Source organism: Gobius niger (genome assembly GCF_951799975.1).
Source record: "Gobius niger genome assembly, chromosome: 12".
NCBI classification, from domain to species: Eukaryota; Metazoa; Chordata; class Actinopteri; order Gobiiformes; family Gobiidae; genus Gobius; species Gobius niger.
Window position 1 is genome coordinate 5,875,604 of NC_136863.1, and position 24,722 is coordinate 5,900,325.

The 24,722-nt window shown below is 41.2% G+C and overlaps 1 protein-coding gene across 1 annotated transcript in view; it reads left to right on the forward strand.

Annotated features, from left to right (window-relative positions):
• The window catches only part of LOC306970993 (neuronal acetylcholine receptor subunit alpha-7-like), a 76,524-nt gene extending 55,128 nt beyond the window's left edge, over nucleotides 1-21,396 (forward strand). Inside the window, exons 7-11 of the mRNA XM_079567118.1 lie at nucleotides 3,844-4,038; nucleotides 11,823-11,909; nucleotides 13,322-13,431; nucleotides 18,827-18,985; nucleotides 21,013-21,396. Of these exons, the coding sequence (XP_079423244.1) occupies nucleotides 3,844-4,038; nucleotides 11,823-11,909; nucleotides 13,322-13,431; nucleotides 18,827-18,985; nucleotides 21,013-21,393 (932 nt within the window). The 3' untranslated portion in view covers nucleotides 21,394-21,396. The remainder of the gene's footprint in view (nucleotides 1-3,843; nucleotides 4,039-11,822; nucleotides 11,910-13,321; nucleotides 13,432-18,826; nucleotides 18,986-21,012) is intronic.
• The last annotated feature ends 3,326 nt before the right edge of the window (nucleotides 21,397-24,722 follow it).

The window sequence follows — 24,722 nt, forward strand, 5'->3', positions numbered from 1 at the left end:
GCGGAGGTGAAGACACAGAGTGCGTCTTAAAGGGATTAATCACAGGAATAACCAGGGTTTGGGCAGAGGATGGGCCATTGACTCTAACATGACGTACTGCAGACTGTAGGTCAGCTTTTTGTTCATGACGGAGAAACCTGTCACCATTGGATTGAACACGTACTGCACTCTGTTACGGTCCCATTGTCTTTTTGCTATATTTTGGTTGTTTATTTTTTTATAGTCTCAGGGATCAAGAGTGCCCCCGTTGTGGTCGTCAACTTAAACTCATTTGTTTTCTTGATGCATCTATTTTATGCCAATTCATTGTCAAACCCAAACCCTTCTGCATCGTAAAGAGATCATTGTTAAACATTTATCATCATGTAAAATGTAGTTTATAGAAGATGAATTGAAAAGTATACAGTTATAATTCATTAAGGGCTTACCTGACCAGACTTGTACTGATACATACAAAGGGCCTGTCTCACCGGCCTGGAGACTAGTTGGAGACTCGAGTTGTCGCTGCTCACGAAGATGTCTCTGATACATCCCCTGGCAATAAGGCGAGTCTCCAGGTAGTCTTGGTGAAACCACACTCTCTGCATGGTCTCCGAGAGGTCTCCGCGGTTTCAAGCAGCTGTGGTAATGTTGCAGACACTATTTGTTGTCTGCAACCTTTCTCTGAGACCTGTCGGATACCAAGGAGATCTCAAAGACACGCATTGAGAAAAACAGGTGACAAACAAGTGATGAAAAAGCTACAAAAACACAACAAAAATGCAACAAAATGGGCGACAATTTCTTTTTTTTTTAAATTACGACAAAAAATCTCCAATAATGTGTCAAGAACGTGCCCGTCACAGCCTTGTTGGGACATGGTGGCCATTCACCAACCATCCACTACTCCATCCATCTGACCATCCAGGGTTACACGGCCTCATCAGTGAACAAGACTGTTTGAAAATGAGTCTTCATGTATTTCTGAGCCACTGCAGCCGTTTCTGTTCATGAGCTTCAATTAACAGTTTAGGGGAGGCTTGATAGAAGGTTTATGCACAACTGCAGCCTCAGGAGGGTCACCAGCAGCTTCAAATACCTGTTTGCTGCTTTGTAGCATCAGTTCTCTTAATCTAATGTATTTGTCTGGCAGAAACCGTCCTTATTGTCCCGTGTGTGCTCTGAATCATCCACAAATCTCTTATCTGTATGATGATTACGCTTAATCTTTCATGAAATATCAAAGGTTTTCACACCTAGACCAAGGCATTCAACTATTTCACGCTTTTCATCAGTAGAGAGATCCTTTTACTTTCCTATTTTGTTTGAAAATGATGATTGCTTAATAATGTGGAAGGTCCTTTTTGAGTAGTTCTTCCCTTAACTGGACTTAACCTGAAAACTAATCATCCCAGGTCTCTGAGATTAATGTCAGTGATTCAAAGAGCCCCGACACAACACCATCCATGAGTTTCATTGAAAAACTTTAATTGTTCAATTTGCATAATAATTTGGAACGCAGTAGAGGAACGAGTTCGCAAATGGGAGCTTGAACAACGTACTGCCGGAAGAGGCGTGTCAACGGTGCTGATACGCCTCCATGCCCGGGTAGGTATACTTTGGAGCGACTTGCAGTCCTGTAAATACGGTAGAACAGTTTTGTAGGTCTTAGCTTTTAAATGAGGCATTACTCTGGCCTATAGGCTGTAAGCTCCAGTCACATACAAAATGCACCGGAGTCTACCTTATACCACCATGTACCAACCACCGCCGTGTTATAACTAGGAAACCTGAAAGCTTATTATCTTTTTGATTACAATAGATCATGATTTTGACGTATTATACCTTGGTAAAAACTTGACAGTAATGAACTAATTTAGCCGACTGCAGTTATTACAGTGTCAACCCCACATATTTAGATTTGTGCTCTCTATATTTGGCTTTTATTAATCCGTCTCCACCGTTTACTTTTCTCAGGCAGATTACTCTTCCTGAAATGCGCCGGGACCGTCTCATTACGGCGAGGAGAATCAGTTCACCGCGAGGCGTTTAAAGACCTCTGCTGTGGAGGAATAAATTACCTCTCTGTCGTTGGCGCTTCAGATGTGGCTCTTCTGCAGCTTTAGTGGATATGACTCTGGAAGTTATTCAGGTTTTTTTTTTATAGAAATGTCTCCTCTCGATCACGTCTCTCCAATGACCTTCCCATCGAGCCACTTTCGCCTGAAATTTTATAGAAAGTTTCACTGCAGTACGGCTGCATGATAGGAGAAAGAAATTGAGGTATCCAAAAACTGTGTGGGGCTTGGTTTCATTAAATCTAAGCAAATGTTGCAAGGAATTGGTTGTTTCTGCAAATTGTGTCTTAAAGGTACAAAATTAAGACCAAAACAAGACTAAAACTGCACTAAATTAAAAAAAAAACACACAATTAAAGACTTCAGTATGTGTGTGTTGGAGCCTCTTCTTCTTAATATTGCAACAGCCAGACTGTGGTATGTTTGAAAATGTAATATTTTAGAGCAGCAAAACTATGGTGGCCCAGCTGGGACATGCTGTGGAAAACTGATCTTCTCAGTTTTATGCAACACTCTCCTCCCGATCGGCTTCTTTTGTCTGAGAATTATTTAGTTCATATTGGATGGTTTTATTTGGTACTGCCTTATAACAATATGAACTAAAGAGGTGGGAGAAAGTCACTAAATGCAAGCCTAGTCCAAGTCTTGAAGTTCAAAGTCAAGCAAGTCCAAAACATTTACTTGAAAATAGGGCTGCAAAGTTTATCGATTTTGTAACATAATCAAGGTTTTGTCTGTTCTGCAATCACCTAACCGATCAGAATTATGGATTCTCCGGTTGAGCTACAACAGATTCTGAGTCTGAGTTTCCATAAAGCAGATTCTAAAGTGTTTATACTAATGAACCCTAGGCATTAATACAACCTGTGAGACTAATTTCTGCATCACATACCTCCAGCCAATGATCGCTTCCGAGAGGGCCACACCTCCACCTCAGCCATCAGCATAAGAGCCGCACCTCCGTAGCAGCCAATCATCGCCCTCGGTCCCACTTTTAAGCCCCAGCAATCATGGTTCGTTCGATTCCCAGCTGCACTGCTACCCACCTCCGCCCCATCTCCACCTCTTCCATCCACAGCTTCTACCTGCTGCAGCTTCATGGGTCTCCTAAACCACCACCAGTGTCCAGGCTCCGGGGGAAGACATCCCTAACTACAAGCTGTTCATCCATACTAACTTTCATACATCGATGTCTACGAGGTCTGATCGCCAAAACTAATATACATGTCAATAAATCTTCCTAATCGCTGCTTTTGTCAGTTTGAGTCTATCCAGGTTGAATGTGCGATTCCATTCCAGACCTTGTTTAAGTCACGTGGCTGTCCCCCAGAGGTACTCTGTCGGGGAAAGGCTGAACCCAAACTCCTCTAGAAGAGGGCGCTTTCCACATTAAAACACATATTTTTTTTAAGTATTATTGTGAATTGTTCCAATGTGGGGCAATTTGAGAATATGTTGTTTGACAGTCTAAGAGTAACAAGATTTCCTTCCCTCACAAATGAGAGGGAAAAAAGTATGTCCAGTCTGTGTACCAGTTGGCCTCAAGTCTCGAGTTAAGTCTCAAGTCACAAAGGGCAAGTCTTTGGAGTCTTTTTGGAGCATTGGTCAAGAAAGTCTCGTCTGACATGAGTCATGTCATGTGACTCGAGTCTCTTACCTAAACACCAAATAAAGCCGGTTCTTGATGTTAACCTTAATATTATGGGTCACATTTATGAAACAAAAAACCCTACACATCAAACAGTTCGGCATTGACATTACACATACTGTAAATGTTTCCGTGCAGAGGTCCCTGGTCGAAGGAATGAGCGTTTCTACGACTGCTGTAAGGAGCCGTATCCCGACGTGACGTTCACGGTGGTGATGAGGCGCAGGACTCTATACTACGGCCTGAACCTGCTCATCCCCTGTGTGCTCATCTCCACGCTGGCCCTGCTCGTCTTCCTGCTGCCCGCCGACTCCGGGGAGAAGATATCACTGGGTAAGATCTAGAGCTTTCCCTTTAACACCTTACTCGCCATAGCTTTCTTTTAGAATATCACTACAACTTAGCGGCGCTTCCTCGTCTTTCCCAAGCATCGTCATTCACAAATATTGACAGGCAGCGATACACAGGTGCATGGCGTCACAAAACAGCAGGTCCTCAAAGGTTTTTCCTCACACTTAGCAACGACATCTCCACTTACTACCCACTTAGTAGCACCTACAGCAGGGGTAGGCAAGTTTCCTTGGCGGAGGGGCAATTTTCTTTATTGTAAATAGACCAAGGGCCGAAGCCGCTGTTTATTAGCCCAAAGTAAAGCACAACACTGTAAAAATGACCATCTTAAATGAGATATATGACTTAAAATTGCTCGAATTAAAGTTCTTCTATGTTGAATTTGAGTTAGTTTGAACTAATCCAAGATACAAATGCAAGCGCTAATGGAACAAGAATAAAAAAGAAAATATCTACTACTAGAGGTTTAATCTTGTCTAAGACCAGACCAAATCTACTCAAACCTCTGTTAATTCAAGTAGATTTGTCATTTCTTCCTTAAAATGATCTTTGTCCAGTGCACTATGCCAGTGTTGTACATAATACATGACCTAATTGGGTGTATTGACAGTATTTCTACCTTTTTTTCTCCCATTTAAGTCTAGTACTGTTAAAAGTACTTTCTGATTTGTGTAAGAATGTTTCTCAAAATCATCTTAGGGTGCTGTGCTGGAGGGCCGGATTTGGCCCCCGGGCCTGACGTTGCCTGCCCCTGATCTACAGCATCCAAACGTTCCAGTTTTGTGCTCAAGAAACACTTCGGGGTTCATATAATCAGGAGCAATGTGCGATCATAGAAGAAACAGTTTACAGTGATAGTGTAGGTGATTGATAAAGTGACACTGATACAGAGGTTATTGCACGTGAGTTGCTTTACTGACAAATGAACTACTAAAGTAACACAATAATCATTTACAGGGTCTAAACTACAGAGTTTTTAATAACAATGAATCCTTATGGGGAAATAATTTGTTTTCATTCAAAACTTCTCTCTACAATTACAAACATTTGTGAGAAAACCTGTAATTTTTCCAGAGCTCCTTCTGTCCCTGTCAGATCAACAGATGCACAGTCAAAGTTGTGTCTGACTCATTACGAAGGCAGGACTCGTAGCAGGTAACTTCGTGTAATAACGTTTGCCGCTCGACTCAATCTTCTTTCAGCCTGAAGGGACTCAAACAGACACAGGCGAGTGAGCGAGCTGCGACGTGGAGTTTATTGGAAAGATAAGGCTTTCTGCTTTTCACCCTGGCTGGTGGACGTCAACGATGTGATGAACAGACCCAGTGTCCCAGTGAGAGGAGGAGATGGAGAGGCTGGGGAGGCTGCTTGTTCTGTTGCTGTAGAAACGATGGGACGAGGGTTGAAGCTGAGCTGAGGAAATCAATGGGCCTCATTCACGAAACGTTCTTGCACACAAATTTGTTCTTAATGCTTTATTCTTAGGATGTGTTTGGCATTCACAGAACTTAACTTGTTTTGAGCAGAAAAAATGTTCCTCTGCAAGAACAAATGCTATAAGAACAGTCAGGTGGACTCTTAGGGACAAAAAAAGTCTCTAGTTCTGTTCACAATCATGGTCCTGATGGGGCGACAGTGGTGCAGTTGGTAGAGCGGGTCATCTCATGATCAGATGATCAGGGGTTTGACTCCCAGCTTCACACCATAGACTGTATATATAAATGGACAGCTTCTCCTCACTCCTCCCCGTTTACCATAATGACCACGCTCGTGGGGGAATTCATGGCGGATTTACAGACTCCCCCTCCCCAGCTCTGACAAAGCATGTTCCTAAAAAGGACATAAGACAGGATTTTCACTGTAGACTCGGCCCTTGTGTGACGTGTAGCTCGCGCAGCTCCAATGCTAACAGTCCGACCCTCATTAAGCAGAGCAGCCAGCGGCCATTGGTGCACACTGTCGTTATGTCCTTGGGCAAGACACTTCACTCCTGCCTCCGTTGTCTGCGTACATTGTTGTATGAATGACAGAGTGAACGGGTGAGTGGTTCCTTCATGCAAAGCGCTTTGCGTGCCTAATGAAGGTGGAAAAGTGACCATATACATTTGTACATATATATCATATTCAATTATTAATCCAGGAAACATGTAAATATAATTTTAATAAATTACATGTACCTTGTTTATTCAGAAATGAGTTGGCAATACTAATTGAAGTTTTATAAACGGCATTTAAAGTGCTGTATTACTTGAAAGTCGCAGCTTATAAATGAATGTGCACTGCATTGACATTTGATAATGACGAGTGTCGACCTCGATCTCATAACTTTGTTCTTACAAGTCGGACGCTCTCCTCATTGAGCCACACAGGCGGGAGGGACCCGAGCTTGCACATCAGGAAAAAGCTTTCCTGATGTATAGGTCATGCTGTATCTATTGAATCACTTTGTAATGAGAGCGCCCAAACATTTGGGCGTGTCCTTGAGCGCAAGATGCCTACGACTGAGTTTTTTTCTTTTCTTTTGGGGTTTAGTTGGTTGTTAGTTTTGGATTTGCATTTTGCCATTCATATTCACTTTTTGTCCTTTTATGGTGAATGACATATGCTTAATAGTCGTCACACACACACGCACGCACGCACGCACGCACGCAAAAACAGGTGCGAAGGATTTTTCTGACTTAAGAATGTGTTGTGAATCTGGTGCAGTTTTCTGACACTTCTTAAGTACGGATTTTAAGACGCTTTGTTTAAGATGTTCATGAATGAGGCCCATTGTTCTGATTGATTGATTATTTCTTTCTCTTAGAGCATGATGCTAGCAAATGAAAACAAACAAATACAGCAAACCTTTCTCGGGCGGCTGCTGAAGAACTGCCCAAATTCATCATTGTAGACTTCATGCATCCCACACAGTTTGTTTATCAGCTGGCGCCCCACAGGACCTGCCTTTATCTGAAAACATTAGCACTTAAAAGCTGAAACTCCCCCACATCTTTCGAACGCAGGTGCCTGGCCGCCAGACAAAGGCAAAGAGGGAACCGTTCTCTCGTCGGTGCCCAGAAATCACACTCTGAGATGGTGAAATTTATGCAAAAACAATGCATTACCAATAATGTTCTTGGAGGCAATAAATAAGCTTAAAGGTCGTATTATGTATATTCAGGCTTTTTGAAACACTTAGGGACATTTGGTATGTTATGCTTTATTTCCCTCTTCCTTTAATTTTTATCCATCAAAAGCACTGTACCTGACTATACCGTCTGGGATTCAAAAGGGGGGGCAATTATTTTTATGTTTAATATAGTTGTGGGGGCTGTTATTTTGGACTGACTACAGCTTGTCCCGTGGGAGGCTTAAAGAAAAAAAGGTTGGGAACACAGTACTGTGGAAACCATAACCGACTTGCCTACCTGTTGAGGTCTTTAAGACAGAATGGGGTAAGAAGACGTTTGGAATGAGCCACAGAAAGCTTTGTGTGTGGGCAGCCTTTTGACCTGAAGTATTTTAAGTGTTGTGTTGATGTTTATTTTATTTATTTATTGCTTTATTTGGTGTGGGAAACATAGCACACACATTTCCATCCGCCGTCCCCCACTCGCACTCTCAAACACGCTCTCAATCATCTTGGTTTATTGCACATGTTTTAAGTGGTGGGGGAAACCGGAGTACCCAGAGGAAACAGACGCGGGGAGAACATGCAAACTTCACACAGAAAGGCCCCGCCCAGTTGGGAAACGAACCCGGGGCCACCGGGCCGGCAATGCTGTTGTTGTTTTAAAGGGATATTTCAGGATTTTTGACATAGGGCCTCACTTCCTAGTTATCCAGAGTGATCTCTGGAGATTTACGTTTTTTTTGTTCATGCAGTCCTTATATTTAAAGAGTTTAGTGGTGCTAGGCTAGTGCATGTCTATGGTAACTAGTAGCCTGCATTAAAAACAGTGGGACCCAAGCACAGCACAGTGCACCTGAGACAAATCACTTATAACACCAGACAACCTATATATATGTATATAAACGTCTGTGTTGACTGAATAATTTTTGAAAGGGGGACTACCCGGTGATTTTGAAGAGGTTTTTTACTGCAGGCTACTTGCTACCATAGACATGCACTAGCCTAGCACTAGCCTAGCACCACTAAACTCTTCAAATATAAGGACTGCATGAATAAAACATGAATATATCTCCAGAAATCAACAACACTGAACAACTAGTAAATGAGGAACTATGTCAAAAATCCTGAAATATCCCTTTAAAACAACAACAGCATTGCCGGTCCGGTGGCCCGGGTTCGTTCCCCAACTGGGCGGGGCCTTTCTGTGTGGAGTTTGCATGTTCTCCCCGCGTCTGCGTAGGTTTCCTCTGGGTACTCCGGTTTCCCCCACCACTTAAAACATGTACAATAGACCAAGACGATTGAGAGTGTGAGTGGGGGACGACGGATGGAAATGTGCGTGCCATATTTCTCCAGAAATCAGCAACACTCTGGATAGCTAGGAAATGAGGCCCTATGTCAAAAATCCTGAAATATCCCTTTAACTGAATTTTATGTTAGCCCTCGTCTCCCCTGGAAATGAAATTCTTGATCTCAGTGGGACTAAATAAAATTAAATTAAAGATTATACAATAACAAAGGCTCACAAGGGTCGCTCTAGTGTGAGTCCAACTCAACAATGTCAGCAATGCCTGCAGTGGTCCCCGGCAGCCAAAAGTCTGACTATCGTCTTTTTAAAAAGTCCTGCTCATTGTGTATTTCAAAGCAATCCCATTCCAGTCCCAGGTCGTATAGCGCCGTATAAAGTGGACCATACAAGACATTGTTATTCATTTGCACAAACCTCTAATGGATAAACCAGGGCTGCTTTAATATTTGATTGGTTCATAAATTCAGATAGAGAACAGAAGCCAATACACGTGTTACCATTTGATTTATGTTGGCGGGTTAGTCTTGTGGTGCCAGAATTACTTTCATGTTGATAAAGGTGAACCGAGAACTGTCCTGCACTAATTCTCAGTGTTAAAAATTCTGTGCACCATCTAACCCAGCCATTTTTTTTTCCCTTTCTGCTTCCGTTTTGAGAGCTTTTGTGCTTTCGTGTTTGCATCCTGTGCGACCTTTTCGACGTATTGATTGTGGCTCAAACGCAGCGGGAGGTTTTGGGCCGCTTCCTTCGAGTGAATGACGGCTTCCAGCGGATTCGGCGTCTATAAACCATCAGGAAAGTGAGCGCCGCCGCGGGGCTTTGAGCTGAGACGCAGGAGCTCAGACTGCAAATCCAATGTCTATGTCACTCGGGAATGTCAGACCTGATAAAAAAGGGAAAGAGCACGAGGTGGAGGGCGGACGGATGACATTAGAAAGATGGATCAAGCACAGATGGTCTATTTAGCCGATTATCTCAATTCTCCTGTAAAAAAATTCAATTAGACATTATTTTTTTCCTGTCAGGCATTGTTAGATGTACTGTATACATGTGCTTAAAACCGGGTCTACACTGCATGATCACTCGTCTTAGGTCGTAGTTTAAAATCGCAGGTCGTAGGTCGTACATTGAGACTTAAAATAGAACCGTCATACGAGTAAAGATGAGCTACGACCGACATCAGGCAGTGTCTGATATTTTGGAAGGCTAGTCGGAGAGTGAGCCTCCTTCCCTGCACTTTTCTGTATCTGTAGCCTGATATTTGCTATGATAAACTTTGGTCAGAGCTACGATTGTCTTTTTGAAGAGTTGCACAGTGGAGACAAGAGCAGCTCACAATTTTACAATCCCTACCTCATCACATCTAAAAATCTTAATAGACAAAACAAACAAAAAATCACACAGTGTACACTAGGGCTGAAACAACTAATCGATTATTGAAATAGTTGTCAACTATTTTAGTAATCGATTAATCATTTTCTAGTAAACACAGACTTAAATAGAGCAAAAATTACATGAATTACATGAATTTTTAATCTACTTGGTACTGGTAATCTACTTTGTATTTCAAGCTAGGGTCACATTGGAAATTTCAGTCATAACTGTCTGTGTCTCATCCAATCAGAAGTCAGAATTGACACCAAGAGCCTCAAAAACACTCACTTTTAGTTTACTCCATCAACATGTCCTCAAGCGGCACCACTTTAGCTTTATGTGATTAAAAAAAAGAACATTGTCATACACCATTCACTGCCAAGCGATTAATCGTAAAAATGATCGGTAGATTAATCGATAGCTAAAATATTCGTTAGTTACAGCCCTAGTGTACACACCATAAGACGTTTCACCTTAGGGGCTCTGTCATTTCTAAAGCTCCACTGGTCGGCAGTAGTGGTCGAACGATATATTGGGTATTTGGTGATATCGGCCGCTAAAATGCAGATATCTCCAGAACCGAAAGTCATAGAGACTATGGGCCAGATCTTGTGGTGGCACACGGAGGGGCGCAGGCTCTTGGCGAATTATTTTCCGAGTCGCGGCGCTATGCACCATTCGCCTCCGCCACTTGTGAGGGGGCGTCACAAGAGGAGGTGACTGCACTCATGGGAACACCATTCATTTCCTCGTTTACATAGCGCTGCCTTGCGTCAAACTAAAAACTTTATTTATCCCATCGTGAGCTTTACAAAGTTCACGTCTCTCGAGAGAAAGAGCGCTGTACAAACGCGCGAACGCGAAACAAAACAAATGCACATGTTCACCCCTCACAACCCCTCTACCAGCCGCGGAGTCGACCTGGTTGGAGGAAAATGCGTGTCTCCACCCACTTAAATGCGCTAAGTCTGGAATGACAAGATCACAAATGTCACGCTATCGTCTGCGTTTTGAGACACAAGATCGGGCCCTATGACTGGTTTGGAAGTGTAGTATAATATTATATCAGATCAAATCATTACACACATCCCGCATTGTTTTTTTGTTTTTTGTTTTTTTTATTTGCAATTTATGGGTTTGTGCGCTATAAATAAATAATAATAAAGAATGATATTAAACCAAAAAAAAACATACATACACCCACATACATATACATACATCTACATACATATGCATATATATACACACATATACATGCATGCATTCACAACACATAGGCACATTTATGTACATACACATACAAATAGATACACAAATACATATACCCATCTGCGCGTACACGCACGTACACATGCATACACACATACACACATACATTACATATCCATTCAACTCAAATTTTTAGTCCCAGTCTACATTATTTTATTAACAGTAGTAGTAGTTTTTTTTTTGTTTTTTTTGTTTTCCCTCTCCACATCATACACTTAGGTTAAATACATTCTAGTTTATTTTGGAAAGATATTGTTCCCAAATTTCCCATCTGTTTCGACTACCTCATTTTTAGTTCTGAGACTCATTGTTATTTTTTCCATTTCGTGTGTTTTATACATTGAATCTTTCTATGTATTCATAAAAATACATGTTTTTGCCAGTTTTTTGTAATTTGTTTAATCATTATTATTCTTGCAATTAGACACACATCCCGCATTGTTTATGTTTAAGCACCAGACAAAAACTCTATTGTCCAGGTTCTGCCCTTTATTTATTTATTATTTACTATAGATTCTACATAAAGCCGTTTGCACACCTCCGTTTTTAACCCCATTTGTCGGCAGAGTGTATTTCTGAAGCCGCTGAGAGCTGGGAGAACTGATTTGCGTTGTAATACAAATGTCCTTAATGAATCGCCCCCTCACAGATGTGTAGTTCTACGTGTCTATAATGCACGACGTCTCCTCTTGTTCACAGGGATCACGGTGCTGCTGTCCCTGACCGTCTTCATGCTGCTCGTGGCGGAGATCATGCCGGCCACGTCCGACTCTGTGCCGCTCATAGGTACAGTTTTAACTAGACTTAATAATGACCGTGGGCTTTACTGACCTTAGACTAGAAACACATTCCAACCAGATGTAAGATTGCACAAAAAGACACTAACTTTTCATGCGGGTGATGTGAGCCTCGTTTTGTTTTAATCTCAGTTTCATAAACATTTACTCAGCGTAAATGAAAAAGTGGGAAAAAGGGGGACTTAGCAACTAAAGAGGGACAAGTGTTGATTTAAACTTTTATCTTTTGTTGAAATACAAATTGTAACCGTTGTTTCAATGACTCTCATCAGGACAATCTCTAATTTGCAGTAGAGCTGGGCGATAAATCAAATGAATCTAATTCATTTTTTAAAATAGCTATTTTCTTTATTCATTTGGTTGGGACACGACACGTTAATGAACATACATGGGTCTCATGCATGTAAACACACCACGCCGGACTGTAGCCTTGGGTTAATTTCCATCCGTTGCCCCCCCCATTGTACATGTTTTTAGAGGTAGGTGAAACCTGAGTATTAATAAGGTATTGTTTAATTTGCTTAAAGGAACAAGCCACCATTTTTACATTTTTCTATACTGAGATATGTTCTTACCTGAGCTTAGACGAGTTGATACGTACCTGTAGTGGAAGAGCCTGGTCGCTTCCAACTTCACCCCCGTTTGGAGCTATATGAATACATTGGGAGAGGACCAATGCTATCTTTGGTCGTTTTGCATGACTGAGGGCACGCACAAAGACCAGACATGTACGTGTCAACTTGTCTAAGCTCAGGTAAGAACATATCCCAGTATGGAAGAACTGTGTAAAAATGGTGGCCTGTTCCTATTAGGTTAGGGTAATCCATGAATAAGCATATTATTCATAGTCTATTAGTAAGTTAATAGTATAATAAATATCTTATTCATATCTATACAAGCATGTTACTCGTGGCCTATTGATTATTAATACTTATTCATGCATTATTAATAAATGGTCACTCAAAGTGCTTTACAGCAAGGATCGACTCACCCATTCATACACCAATAAACAACTGTCTATGTAAGTGGGTAGTATATCAGGGCTAAGTGGAAAGAAAGGCCTGATTCCAGCAGCTTGTTCAGTTCATTTACAAAAAAAAATGATTTAAATCGTAAATAATCGTTTTGTTTGTCCAGCCCTCATTTGTTGTGATACATAATTAAGCTTTTTCTTTGTACATCACTTCATCTGGAAGCTGAAATACTTCATGCACTTTATTATAATGCAATACATTGAAATAGTAATGAATTCTGGGTAAAAGTGTACCGGCCCTGATTCTCTGCACACTTCTGGATCAGATTACATGATTTCCACTTAAGGAATGGGAGCATATGAATGTCCTAGCGAGTGTGAAAATGTCAAGTGTTTGGTTCAAATGAATTTCCTGTTCTTGTGTCCAGCCCAGTACTTTGCGACCACGATGGTGATTGTGGGTCTCTCTGTGATCGCGACAGTCCTGGTGCTGCAGTACCATCACCATGACCCGGACGGAGGACACATGCCGCAGTGGGTCAGTGCCTCTGTGACTTTCATTCATGAATTACATTATAATTGCTCATCCCGAGATATTATGATTATTTCTCTTAACTTCTTTATCCCAGTAGAACTTTAAAGGGACTATATGGAGTTTAAAAATGTTAAAACTAAGTATTTTCCTTCCCTACATGTTCCAGTAATGTTCCTAGTGTGTAGAATGAGCCCAGACCTGTTCACCACAACTGCCTCTAAAATCCTGCACTGTCACTCTAAAAGGTGTATGCTTAATATAGCAGCTGCAGTTATGCGTAAGACCTCAGGTGGCAGTAGTGAGCATAAAAATGACTAACTTGCATCTAGTCCCAGATCTAAAAGCTTCTTGAAGAAAAGTGTCAAAATAGAGACAACAATGAGATGAAAGTGTGGCTGAAAAAGTGACAAAAAAGCATTACAAAAGCCACAAAATAGCATCAGAAAAGCATCGAAAATGTGATAAAACTTAATGAAAATGTGACCAAAAGTGTGGAAAAAGTGTTGAAAAAGTGACCAAAATGTGAATAAAAAAATGATGAAAATGTAATTTAAAAAGATGATGAAAATGCCACAAAAATATGACAAAAAGGTGATGAAAATGTGACACAAAGGTGACCAAAGGATGACGAAAATGTGGCAAAATAGTGGCAAGGGACAAGTGAAGAAAATGTGATTAAAAAAATGTGACCAAAAAGTATTGTAAAAGTGTTGAAAAACTGAGAAAAAAAATGATGAAAATGTGATGAAAAAGTGATGAAAATGTGACAAAAAGGTGATGAAAATGTGATGAAAAAGTGACAAAAAGGTGACAAAAAAGTGACAAGAAAGTGACAAAAAGGTGATGAAAATGTGACAAAAAAGTGCTAAAAAGTGACAAAAATGTGACACAAAAGTGACCAAAAAGTGACCACAAGATGACGAAAATGTGGCAAAAAAAGTGACAAAAAAGTGAAGAAAATGTGATTAAAAAAATGTGACCAAAAAGTATTGTAAAAGTGTTGAAAAACTGAGAAAAAAATACTGATGAAAATGTGATGAAAAGGTGACATAAAAAAGGATGAAAATGTGACCAAAAAGTGACGAAAAACAAAAAAGCAATGAAACAGAATGTCAAAAAACGCGTGGAATAAGATCCTTCCAGATGACTTATCCAGGTCTTTAAATGAGGCGTTACACTGGCCTATAGGCTGTGAACCTTTAGATTTGAATAAAGCTGATTTGGAGAAAATGCACTTGGTTAAAGCACGGATCAAGAGTTTCATTATCGAAAAAATATAGGTTTCCAACTCCTTTCAAATGATCTACAACTTAATTGAGTTCAGACGGTTAAAGTCCTTCAAAGGGTCATTCTTATCTCGGTCGAAACAAACGTGTAGCATAACATTGTTTCTGCCCAGCTCTGCTCCAAGAGGAGAAATGGAGGGGATGGGGGGGAAAAAAAGCAAAACAAAAGCCCTGACCTTCAACACAGAGTCCACCTTAATGGAATTTCTCTCGCCCCCGGTCCCAAAGGGGCGCCGTGCGTCCCACTCTTTCATATTGCAGTGGAGACGTTTATGTATGGGCCTGGAGAAGCTTATTAAAATGGAGGAGAATGAAAAGGAGCGGGTTGGGCCTTAATTGAAATGGGTTATATGAGGTCGAGGTGTTTAGAATTCACTTCTGGGTCGATCAGAAGGGCAGTGGCATTTCTGTACATCCTCCCTCATTTTTACGTAGATTTAATGCCAATGGAATGAGCAGAAATCCCACAAAATTAAAAAAAAGTGACAAAAACGAGGTTGAAAATACAACAAAAATGCGACAAAGAAGCAACAAAAGAGCGAAAAACAAGCACTATAAACACACTATGAACAAGCGACGAATCACGATTAGAAAGTGATGCTAAAGCGACACAACCACAACTACAATGTGTAAAAAAGCAAGAAATAAAGCGATGTAGAAAGCAACAAAAATGACGAAAACGTGACAAAAAAGTTACGATAAGCTTTCAAAGGCTGTAAGCTCCGGGCAAGAAGCTATTAGATTTGGGTAAAGCTGAATTGGAATAAATGTGCTCGGTTAAGGCGAGGGGTAAGAGGTTAATTTAAGTACCGGTAGATTTGTTTCATTTTTTTCTTTAAAGGGACTAGATGCAAGTTCGTCATTTTATACTCACTACTGCCACCTCAGGTCTTACGTGTAACTGCAGCTTCTATATTAAGCTCGTGCATGACGGCACTTGTAATACGATTTTGAAAGTTTTTACAGAGACTTTTTAATCCTAGCCTAATTTATTGAACTTTGGACACACAAAAAAATGTGACAAGGCAAAATGTGAGTTTTTACAGATTTTTTCCACTTTCCACTGTCAAAAACTAAACAACATAAATACAACAAAAATAAATGAATAATAATGAGCCTGACAAGACTGCAGCCTCATAAAAATGGCTCATACTTATTGCACTTTACAAGCCTGTGTCACAAGACTCTGCTACACTGTGGTCATTATTCATTCACTGCACCATCGGTGGTGGTAGATGCACTTTTTAACTGCATTTTAGATATCAAATCCTGAGGCCCAGAGAGAGAGACGTTTACCCAAACTGCTGTCATTGTCTTTTAATCCTTCCTCACAGGTGAAAAACCTGGGCGTGATCTTTGACTCTGAGCTGACTTTTATTCCACACATTAAGAATATCACAAAGATAGGTTTTTACCATCTGAAGAACATAGCCAGAGTCCGCCCCATTCTCTCTCGGGCCAACACGGAGACGCTAATGCTTTTATCACCAGTCGTATCAACTACTGTAATGCCGTGCCTTCTGGTCTTCCCAAAAAGAGTATCTCGGGTTTACAACTTTTACAAACTTCAGCAGCTCGTGTCCTGACGTAGACCAGGAGGCGGGACCACATTACACCAGTTTTAGAATCGCTGCATTGGCCCCGTGTGTTTCAGGATCGATTTTAAAGTTCTTTTAATGGTTTTTAAATGTCTTAATGGTCTTGGTCATTCTTATCTTTCAGAACTGCTTTTACCCTATGAGCCTTCACGGCCCCTTCGCTCCTCCTCAGGGGTCTCCTAGTTATTCCTAAAGTCAACAAAAAGACTCATGGTGAGGCGTCTTTCCAATATTACGGCCCTCGCCTCTGGAACCACCTGAGGAGGAGCTCAGGGCTGCAGAGAACCAGAATGTTTTTAAGAGCAGGCTCAAGACCCACCTTTTTAGTTTAGCTTTTAGCTGATTTCTCCTTACTTATTTATTCAGTTATTTTTATTATTATTTATGTTTATAATTATCTTATTATACTAGTATTTAGTTAGTTTTATATATATGTTTTTATTATTCTAATATGTCTAATTGTTATTTGTATATTGCAATTTTGCATTTTTAGAATTTCCAGTGTTTCCTCTGAGGGAGCCCTCTGCCCCGGGAGCGGTGGTCGGCTGTGGCTGTGTGGGCGCTGTCCTCTGGGTGCCCGGATGGAGGTGTGGTGTTTCTGCTGCACCTCCGCTGGGTGTCCGGTGGTGGTGCCCTGTGGTTGTGGCTGATGTGCCGCTCCTGGTGCAGACGGCTCCTCTGATGGCATTTCCTATCTCATAGTGTGTGTGTGTGGCTATGGGGAGGGGGGTGGGGTGAGCAGTGTTGTCTGTTTGGAAGAGTGGGTGGGCGGGAACTGCTTTTAATCTGTAAAGCACTTTGTGTTACAACCTTGTATGAAAAGCGATTTATAAATAAAGTTGTGATTGATTGATTGATTGAAGCTACTATTGTAGCCACAGCCGCCCAGGGGCAAACTATCCATTTACCACTTGACTACACTGTGTTGCTTATATCCTGAGCTCTCATTATGTCAGTGCCCTCTGCTGGACATCTGTGGAATTCTTTCCTTTTATTTTTGTTTAACCTCTTAACTCCCGCTTGAACCGAGAGGATCTTTTTCCTCACGTCATCAGATTTTTTTTCCATCATTTTTTTGTTGGGTATTCAACTCATTTTTGTTACTTTTTCGTCATTTTTTTGGGTCATTTTTTGTCACATTTTTGTCATTTTTTGTCAATTTCTTGTGACATTTTTGTGACATTTTCATCAATTTTTTGTCACTTTTTGTCACATTTCCATCATTGTTTTCGTCTCAGTTTTGTTGCTATTTTCACAGCTTTTTTCCAGCAGCTTTTGGACTGGGGTAAAGCCAAACTGGAGAAAATGTGCTCGGTTCAGGTGGGAGTTAAGGGGTTAAGCTGCCCCCTAGTGGCTGGGGTGAGCATTCTGGTCATTTCTTTTAAAAATCATCACTCCGCACAGGAATGGGTTAGAGACTTACTTTTTTTTTTTTACATACTGAATTTATAACCTACAAGTTGTGTACCAGACTCAATAATCTCGCGGGCCACAGTATTTTGCCCAGGTCTGGTCTAAAACCTTTAAACATTTTGCTCATGTGCAAAGTGAGCAGCACATGGAAAAGTGGATAAGCAGCCATTTTTACTTGTGTTGCTTTTTCATGCCCACAAACAGTACAGGGTGTCAAACACACAGCGCAGGATGATTTAACCCGGCCCCTGCCCTGCAGAGCTTAAATACCAGAGTATGTAAAAAAAAATTAAGTCTCTAACCCATTCCTGGGCAGAGTGATGATTTTTTAAAGAATAACCAGAATGCTCATTCTAGCCATAATAATAAAGGAAAGAGTTCCACACGTGTCCAGTAGAGGGCACTGACATAATAAGAGCTCAGGATATGAACAACCCATTATATAGCCACGTGGTAAATGGAAAGTCTGCCCCAGGGCGTCTGTGGCTTCAATCACAGCTTACCACCACCGAGCGTGGAGTGAATGAATAATGACTATGTAGTACTTTGAGGAACTTGTGACACAGGCTTGTAAAGTGCAATACAAGTTTAAGCCGTTGTTATTAATGAAGATACAGTCAAGTTGGGGCTTTGACCAAATCACAGCTTATTATTATTCATTTATTGGACAAATTTCTCTATTATAGGCGGCCCACGACCCGCCGTGGGAGCTGAATTTCAGCCCGCGACCCAAAATGAGTTTGACACTCCTGGTCTAGTACTTATTACTCCCAAAAGGTTTCTTACTCGCCCCAATTTAGTAAAATACTTTTAAATGAAAATGTTTAATTGATCAGAGTCCTATGAATCAATGCCTCGGTTTTGATACCTGACACAAACTCCAGTCTCTATTGAGTCATTTTGAAGTAAATCTTTAAAGAACCTTGAGGGTTTGCACATTTCCTCTGCGCCCACTGCCACACTCCTATTACTAGTTTTTTGTTTTACTTCTGCAACTTCCAAGCCATGAAGTTAGCTCCAGCGTGTGAGGGTCGGAGGTCATTTTGAACTCGTATTTTACTGGAGAAAACGGCTCGTAATGCTGTAACGTCTACATCCCAGACGCGCGTGGTGCTGTTGAACTGGTGCGCCTGGTTCCTGAGGATGCGTCGTCCCGGAGAGAGCAGGGTGCGTCTGGGGTGTCCCAACTCCAAACCCCAGAGAGGATCCATGTCCAGCCTGGAGCTCAGCGTCAGCCAGGCTTCGCTACGACACCCGACGGTAAGAAAATGGAGATACTTACGATCAAGCTTGACATTAAGGTAAAGTCTCTCACCAAAAAAAAAAAAACATTCCTGAAGCTGTGTCTTTGAATCTTCTTCAGTGGCTCCTTCCTCCTGAAGTCCTACATATCCACAAAACGCTTTCCTCTCCTCTCTATCTCTTGCAAAGCTTAATCCTCTTTATAAATGTGACAAAATACATGTTAGCGTCACCACAGCACAGTCACGTGTCAGTGTTTTAAAGCAGTACTAAGAAACATGTTTACTTTAATAACTCCTTTCCGTCGTCCCTCTAGGGGCAATGCAAGTGTTAATGGGATGATCTCCCCCTGGTGTCTCTGGCCAGAAAACCACAAATGCAACTTTCCTGCCTCCGGGTCAGAGCCACCAATACACACTAATGGAATCACGAAGAAGAAGCTAACAGGCTAACGGGCAAAGCTAACTGTGGGCTAGCGCCACTTCAACAGTATTTACAGTCAAGTTTGAGTAAAAAATATTGATCCCCATTGTGTAATTGGATGTACAATATCCCCTTTGTCTTTTCTGTCAGTGTAGTATTTACTCTCACGGAAAATTAATGAGTAAAAAAAAAAACACAACATGTTACGACACTTGCAGTGGTGCTTATGGCCTCTAGGGGCATGAGTCACTTAGTGCTGCTTTAAAGAGCTAAAGAACCTCCTCAGTTAAAGGCAGTGTGTGCGTTGATTTAGAGGAAACTTAAAGCCACATGGCTAATTTGCAGACATTGTGCAGCGGAGGAGCAGACCCCTCTGTGTGTTAAAGAGGGGGTATTATGCTTTTTTCAATCACATAGCACCAGTCTATATCACACTACAATGATGACGAAACCTTCTGTTGGTCTGTAAATGCAGTAAATTAGAATAACTGCCTTGTATAAAATTGCTCTCTCAAAATGGCTGTAGAGAATGTCTTGAAATAGGCCTCTGTCTCTTTAAGAACCTCTGACCCTTTCAGACACGCCTCTGAGGAGCAGTGGTTTGTTACTCGGCTGGTGACGAAAGCTCGGAGGCGTCTCCAGGAGGTGGGGGCGTTCCTAGGAGGACTCAGGCAAACCTATGCCTAAAATGGCCGCCATCAGAGTTTTTACAGATTACTCAAAAATACGTGAATGTGCCAAGGCAACACTTCAGGCATGTTTTTAATGAGGGAATGACATAATAACATGATGTAAAGCTTGACAAAGTTGATTTTGCATAATACCCCCCCTTTAAGGCGGCATCTTTCTCTGACGATGAACCAACGGACAGGATTTGGTGGAATATTTGACCAGAGCATTTTTCATTATTGCGATGAGGGCTGTAGGTGTGGAAAGTAAATCTGAAGCAGCTCTCGTCATTGTGGTTCATGTTTTAGTAATTAAAGTCAGTGGAAGTAGTTTTCTTTGTAGTCCAATACTATATGGGGGATGTGGTGTTTTCTGAATCAGCAGTTTGGTGATGTCACTTCCCCTGTGTTTTCCGCCCCGGGGAAGAGTTGGGCAAATGCTGCTAAATCTCTAGTTCCAAACTGCATAACAGAGGAGCTCGGATCAGTACATAGAAGCTACGTATTTGAGGAATTCAGGCACAAATCAGTTGCAACGCTACAGTTTTAATGATCTTCATGAATAAAAGTAAAATGACACAATCAAAAAAAAAAAATCCACTCAGACAAGAGCTGGTTGAAGAGGATCAAACCAAGACACAGGCGAGGACCAGGCTTAAGCCAAGGCTGCCGAAACTGGGAACTGTGTCGAGATTGTGTGTCGAAGCCAAGTGTACACTGGGAGATTTTGACTGTCTGAGATAAAAGATCAGTTGGGAAAATGTGGAATTGTGCTAAACAATATTTGTTTCTCGAGAAAAAGAGCTACAGCCTCGCTTGGACGTAAACGCGAAAGAAAACAAATGCACATGAAATATCGGCAACACTTCCACTTTTTTTCCACTGTGTTTGTGTGACATCTGTGTTATTGTGTAAATGAGATCAAAAGTAAAGATTCCCTCTCTCTCTCCACAGATGACCAACGGGAACCTGCTGTACGTTGGTTTTCGCGGAGTGGAGGGCCTCAGCTACAGCTCGGGGCCCGACCCGGAGCTGCTGTGCTCTCGAATGGTGTCCCCTGAAGAGGACGTCCTGAGAGGCGCGGGGCGGGGTTTGGGCGGGTCGCTGGTGGAGGCGGAGCTCATGCAGATTCTGGAGGAGGTGAGGTACATCGCCAGACGCTTCCGCTCCCAGGACGAGGAGGAGAGCGTGGGCAACGAGTGGAAGTTCGCTGCTGCCGTCATCGACAGACTGTGTTTGGTGGCGTTTTCGCTCTTCACCATCCTCTGCACCATCGGGATCCTCATGTCCGCGCCAAACTTTGTCGAGGCCATTTCGAAAGACTTCTTCAGCTGAAACGTGAAACTTAAAACATAACTTACAACACATATATGTCCCAAATGAAAATTTCAGACTGATACTGGTTTTATTGTTTTTTTTTTTTTTTGGGGGGGGGGGGTTTCAGTTCAGTTTATTCGGTCAAAATTATGACAAAAGATTTACATTCAGTTAAGTATACTTCTTCATAACATAACATACAAAATAACCGAAAAGGTATAGGCTGAAGCTAATGCTTATTTTGCTTACCCTTGGGTTTTTTTGTTTTGGTTTTTTTTACTTTTTTTTTTACTTTTTTACTTACTTACTTTTTTTTAAACTTTTTTTGTTTTTGTTTTTTTACTTAGCACATGTTTTTGTTCTCTCTAACATAACATCAGACATTCAAAAGGATTTTATTTTATTTTATTATCATTATTATTATTTTTTATTTTTTATTTAAAGTAAGTTGACAGTCTTTAACAAACTAGTAAACAGAATTAAGGTATTTTTCAAGTATAACACTTTTATACATTCTCTTTAGGTGGAAGGGAGAGGGACATAATTTGAGATCCTCTGTACAGTCATTCCAGAGATCGACCCCTTTAATGGAAATACAAAATCTCAAGGTGTTTGTTTGAAATGTTTTCTTTACAAACATCTCCACTCCTCTGAGCTCATACCGGCTCTGTCTGATGGTGAACATATTAGCAAACATTTCACAAATGTCCAGAAGGATGCACCCTTGTTAAAGTTATAGTTTGTAAGATTGCAAAGTGAGGAGAGAGTGAGAGTCCTCCTGCTTGGACCTCGCCAGGTGAACACCAGACTGCTGTGTGCGCTCGAATCATTTCGAACTGCACGGCAGCCTGGGGACCATGGCCGAAATCTTCGCATGGATTTGGGGACAAATCACAGAACGAGGAGGGACGGCAAGAAGATGATGTGCTATTCGACATACGGAAGCTTGTAGTTTGTTTATGATTTTTTTTTTTTTTAAGTTTATTTACGGATCCAACATGACAGCAGCAACTCCATCTTTCGATCAAGCTTCAGACCGTGTTCTAAATAGTTTAGCTCTAAAGTACGTCATACGTCATCTGATGCGATGATACGATTGGCTGTGGCTACGTGCAGACGCATGATGATAGACATTCGTAGCGGCCAATAAACAGCTATGGACAATCGTAAACCACACCTCTCCTATAAGAAAATGAATTTGTCGTCCACAGACTAAATATCACTTGTGATTTTAGTCTGGCGTTGGACCAGAAAGCCTCTCCGAGTTTGCAACTTGAGGAAAGCAGGAACAATATTTCAAAAGTAAATGGTCCCGCTCCTGATTCTTCCGAACAGGCCGGTTCACTCGCCTCATTTCTCAAAGTGATAGCCATAAGCCCGGGGACTCTGATTAGTGTTGAACCCCTTAACTCCCACCTGAACCGAGCACATTTTCTCCACTTTGGCTTTAAGGACAAAAATGTGATAAAAAGTTGACAAAAAATTGACAAAGTGGCAAAAATGTCACAAAAATTTGACGACAAAATATTGACAAAAAATTGACAAAAATGTGGCAAAAAATGATGAAAAAATGGCAAAAATTTCACAAAAAAATTACAAAAATGAGTTGAATACCCCCCCACAAGAAAGATGGAAAAACAATCTGATGACGTGAGGAAAAAGATCCATTTAGATGAGTTTTGCAGAACTTAGCTTTCAAATGAGGCGTTACACTGACCTACAGGATTTGGGTAAAGGCTGAACTGGAGAAAATGCTCTCGGTTCAGGTGGGGGTTAAAGGTGGGGGTTAAAGGGACTATACGGAGTGTATGTATTTTCCTCCCCCTACATGTTCCAGTAATGTTCCCTAATGTGTAGAATGAGCTCAGATCTTTTCACCACAACTGCCTCCTAAATCCTGCACTGTCACTCAAAACGGTATTGATTCGGTCTGATGTGCCGTCATGCACGAGCTTAATATAGAGACTGCAGTTACGCGTAAGACGTGAGGTGGCAGTAGTTAGTATAAAATGACCAACTTGCATCTTGTCCCTTTAAGCTCAGAAAAGGGAGGGTCTTCAAAATATATTAATATATAATTATTCAACATTGCGTTATGTCAAATTGCAGGCCCAGGCAATTGATAATATGCAATCTATTTAATTCATAAAACATTCAAACTTACAGACTATCACTTTAAAGTGGACATGTCATGCATATTGAGCCTAAAAATAGACTTAAAAACATTTTTTTGGGGCCTCAGGTTTTATTATTTGAAAACATGTTTCTGTAAGAATTCAACAGCAACAATGAAATGCAGGAGAAAGATCTGGGGAAAATCTTGACTGGGGCTCCACCTGCTGGCAGCTGTCGGAATCATTTTCTTACAAAACTTCCAGGATGGATACGGCGTGGATCGCAGCTCCAGATGTGATAAACATAGATAATGTTTGATTATGGGCTTTAAAGTTTGAGAATCCTGCAATAATCCTGCTCTCAGTGCAAGGTAGTAATGCTTCATCATCTGCAGCAATGGCATGTTTCGCCAACACTCTCTTAAGAGGCCAACACTTCCATCTCAAACTGGATGAAATCTTTTGTTATTTATGCCAGAAATCAATCTCTCTCCCCTAAAGCTCATTACATTTGTGCCACTTTGTGCACATTTACGATTTAAGATTGATACGTGTTATATCTACACTTTCTCTGTTGACTTTTGAGCTGACAGTTTTTTACAGATTACAAAGAAATATTAGTTGTACATATGTAATAACCTCATGATATAGCCTCGATCCAACTGGGCCGACACACACTCTACTTTTGTGCAAAACTTTATAAATAATTCACATTATTTTTTTGGGTCCAGACTCAAATCGATAATGTATTTGGGCCGCAACAGGGCACGCATTTTTATTTGCAAAGTCTTAACGATACCAATTTCACACAAGTGTTGTTCATGGACTAAATGTTTGGTAACTTTATGGAGATTTGACACTGACTTGATAACTGGGATGTGAGAAAAACTGGAAGTGCAGTATTGCTAGTAAATTATTAAAGGAATTGTTGTTACTTGAGGATTATACTTCTGTAAATAAACATATTTTCTTAGATTTTGTGTTGCTCTAAGGCAGGGGTGCCCAAAGTGGGGCCTACGGGCCAATTGTGTCCCGCCGGAACAATTATGTTGGCCCGCCAAAGGGTGACCTACTTTTGCTCCGTGTATGGTTAATACTCCCATTCATTCTCAATGGTAAATATGGATGCAGTACACTCTTTGGCCACTAGCGTCAAATTGGGGGCGCTGTTTCACTCCTTTTGCAAAGTTAAGGAAACACTTGCGGTGTCTTGTTGTTTATCACAAAACGTTT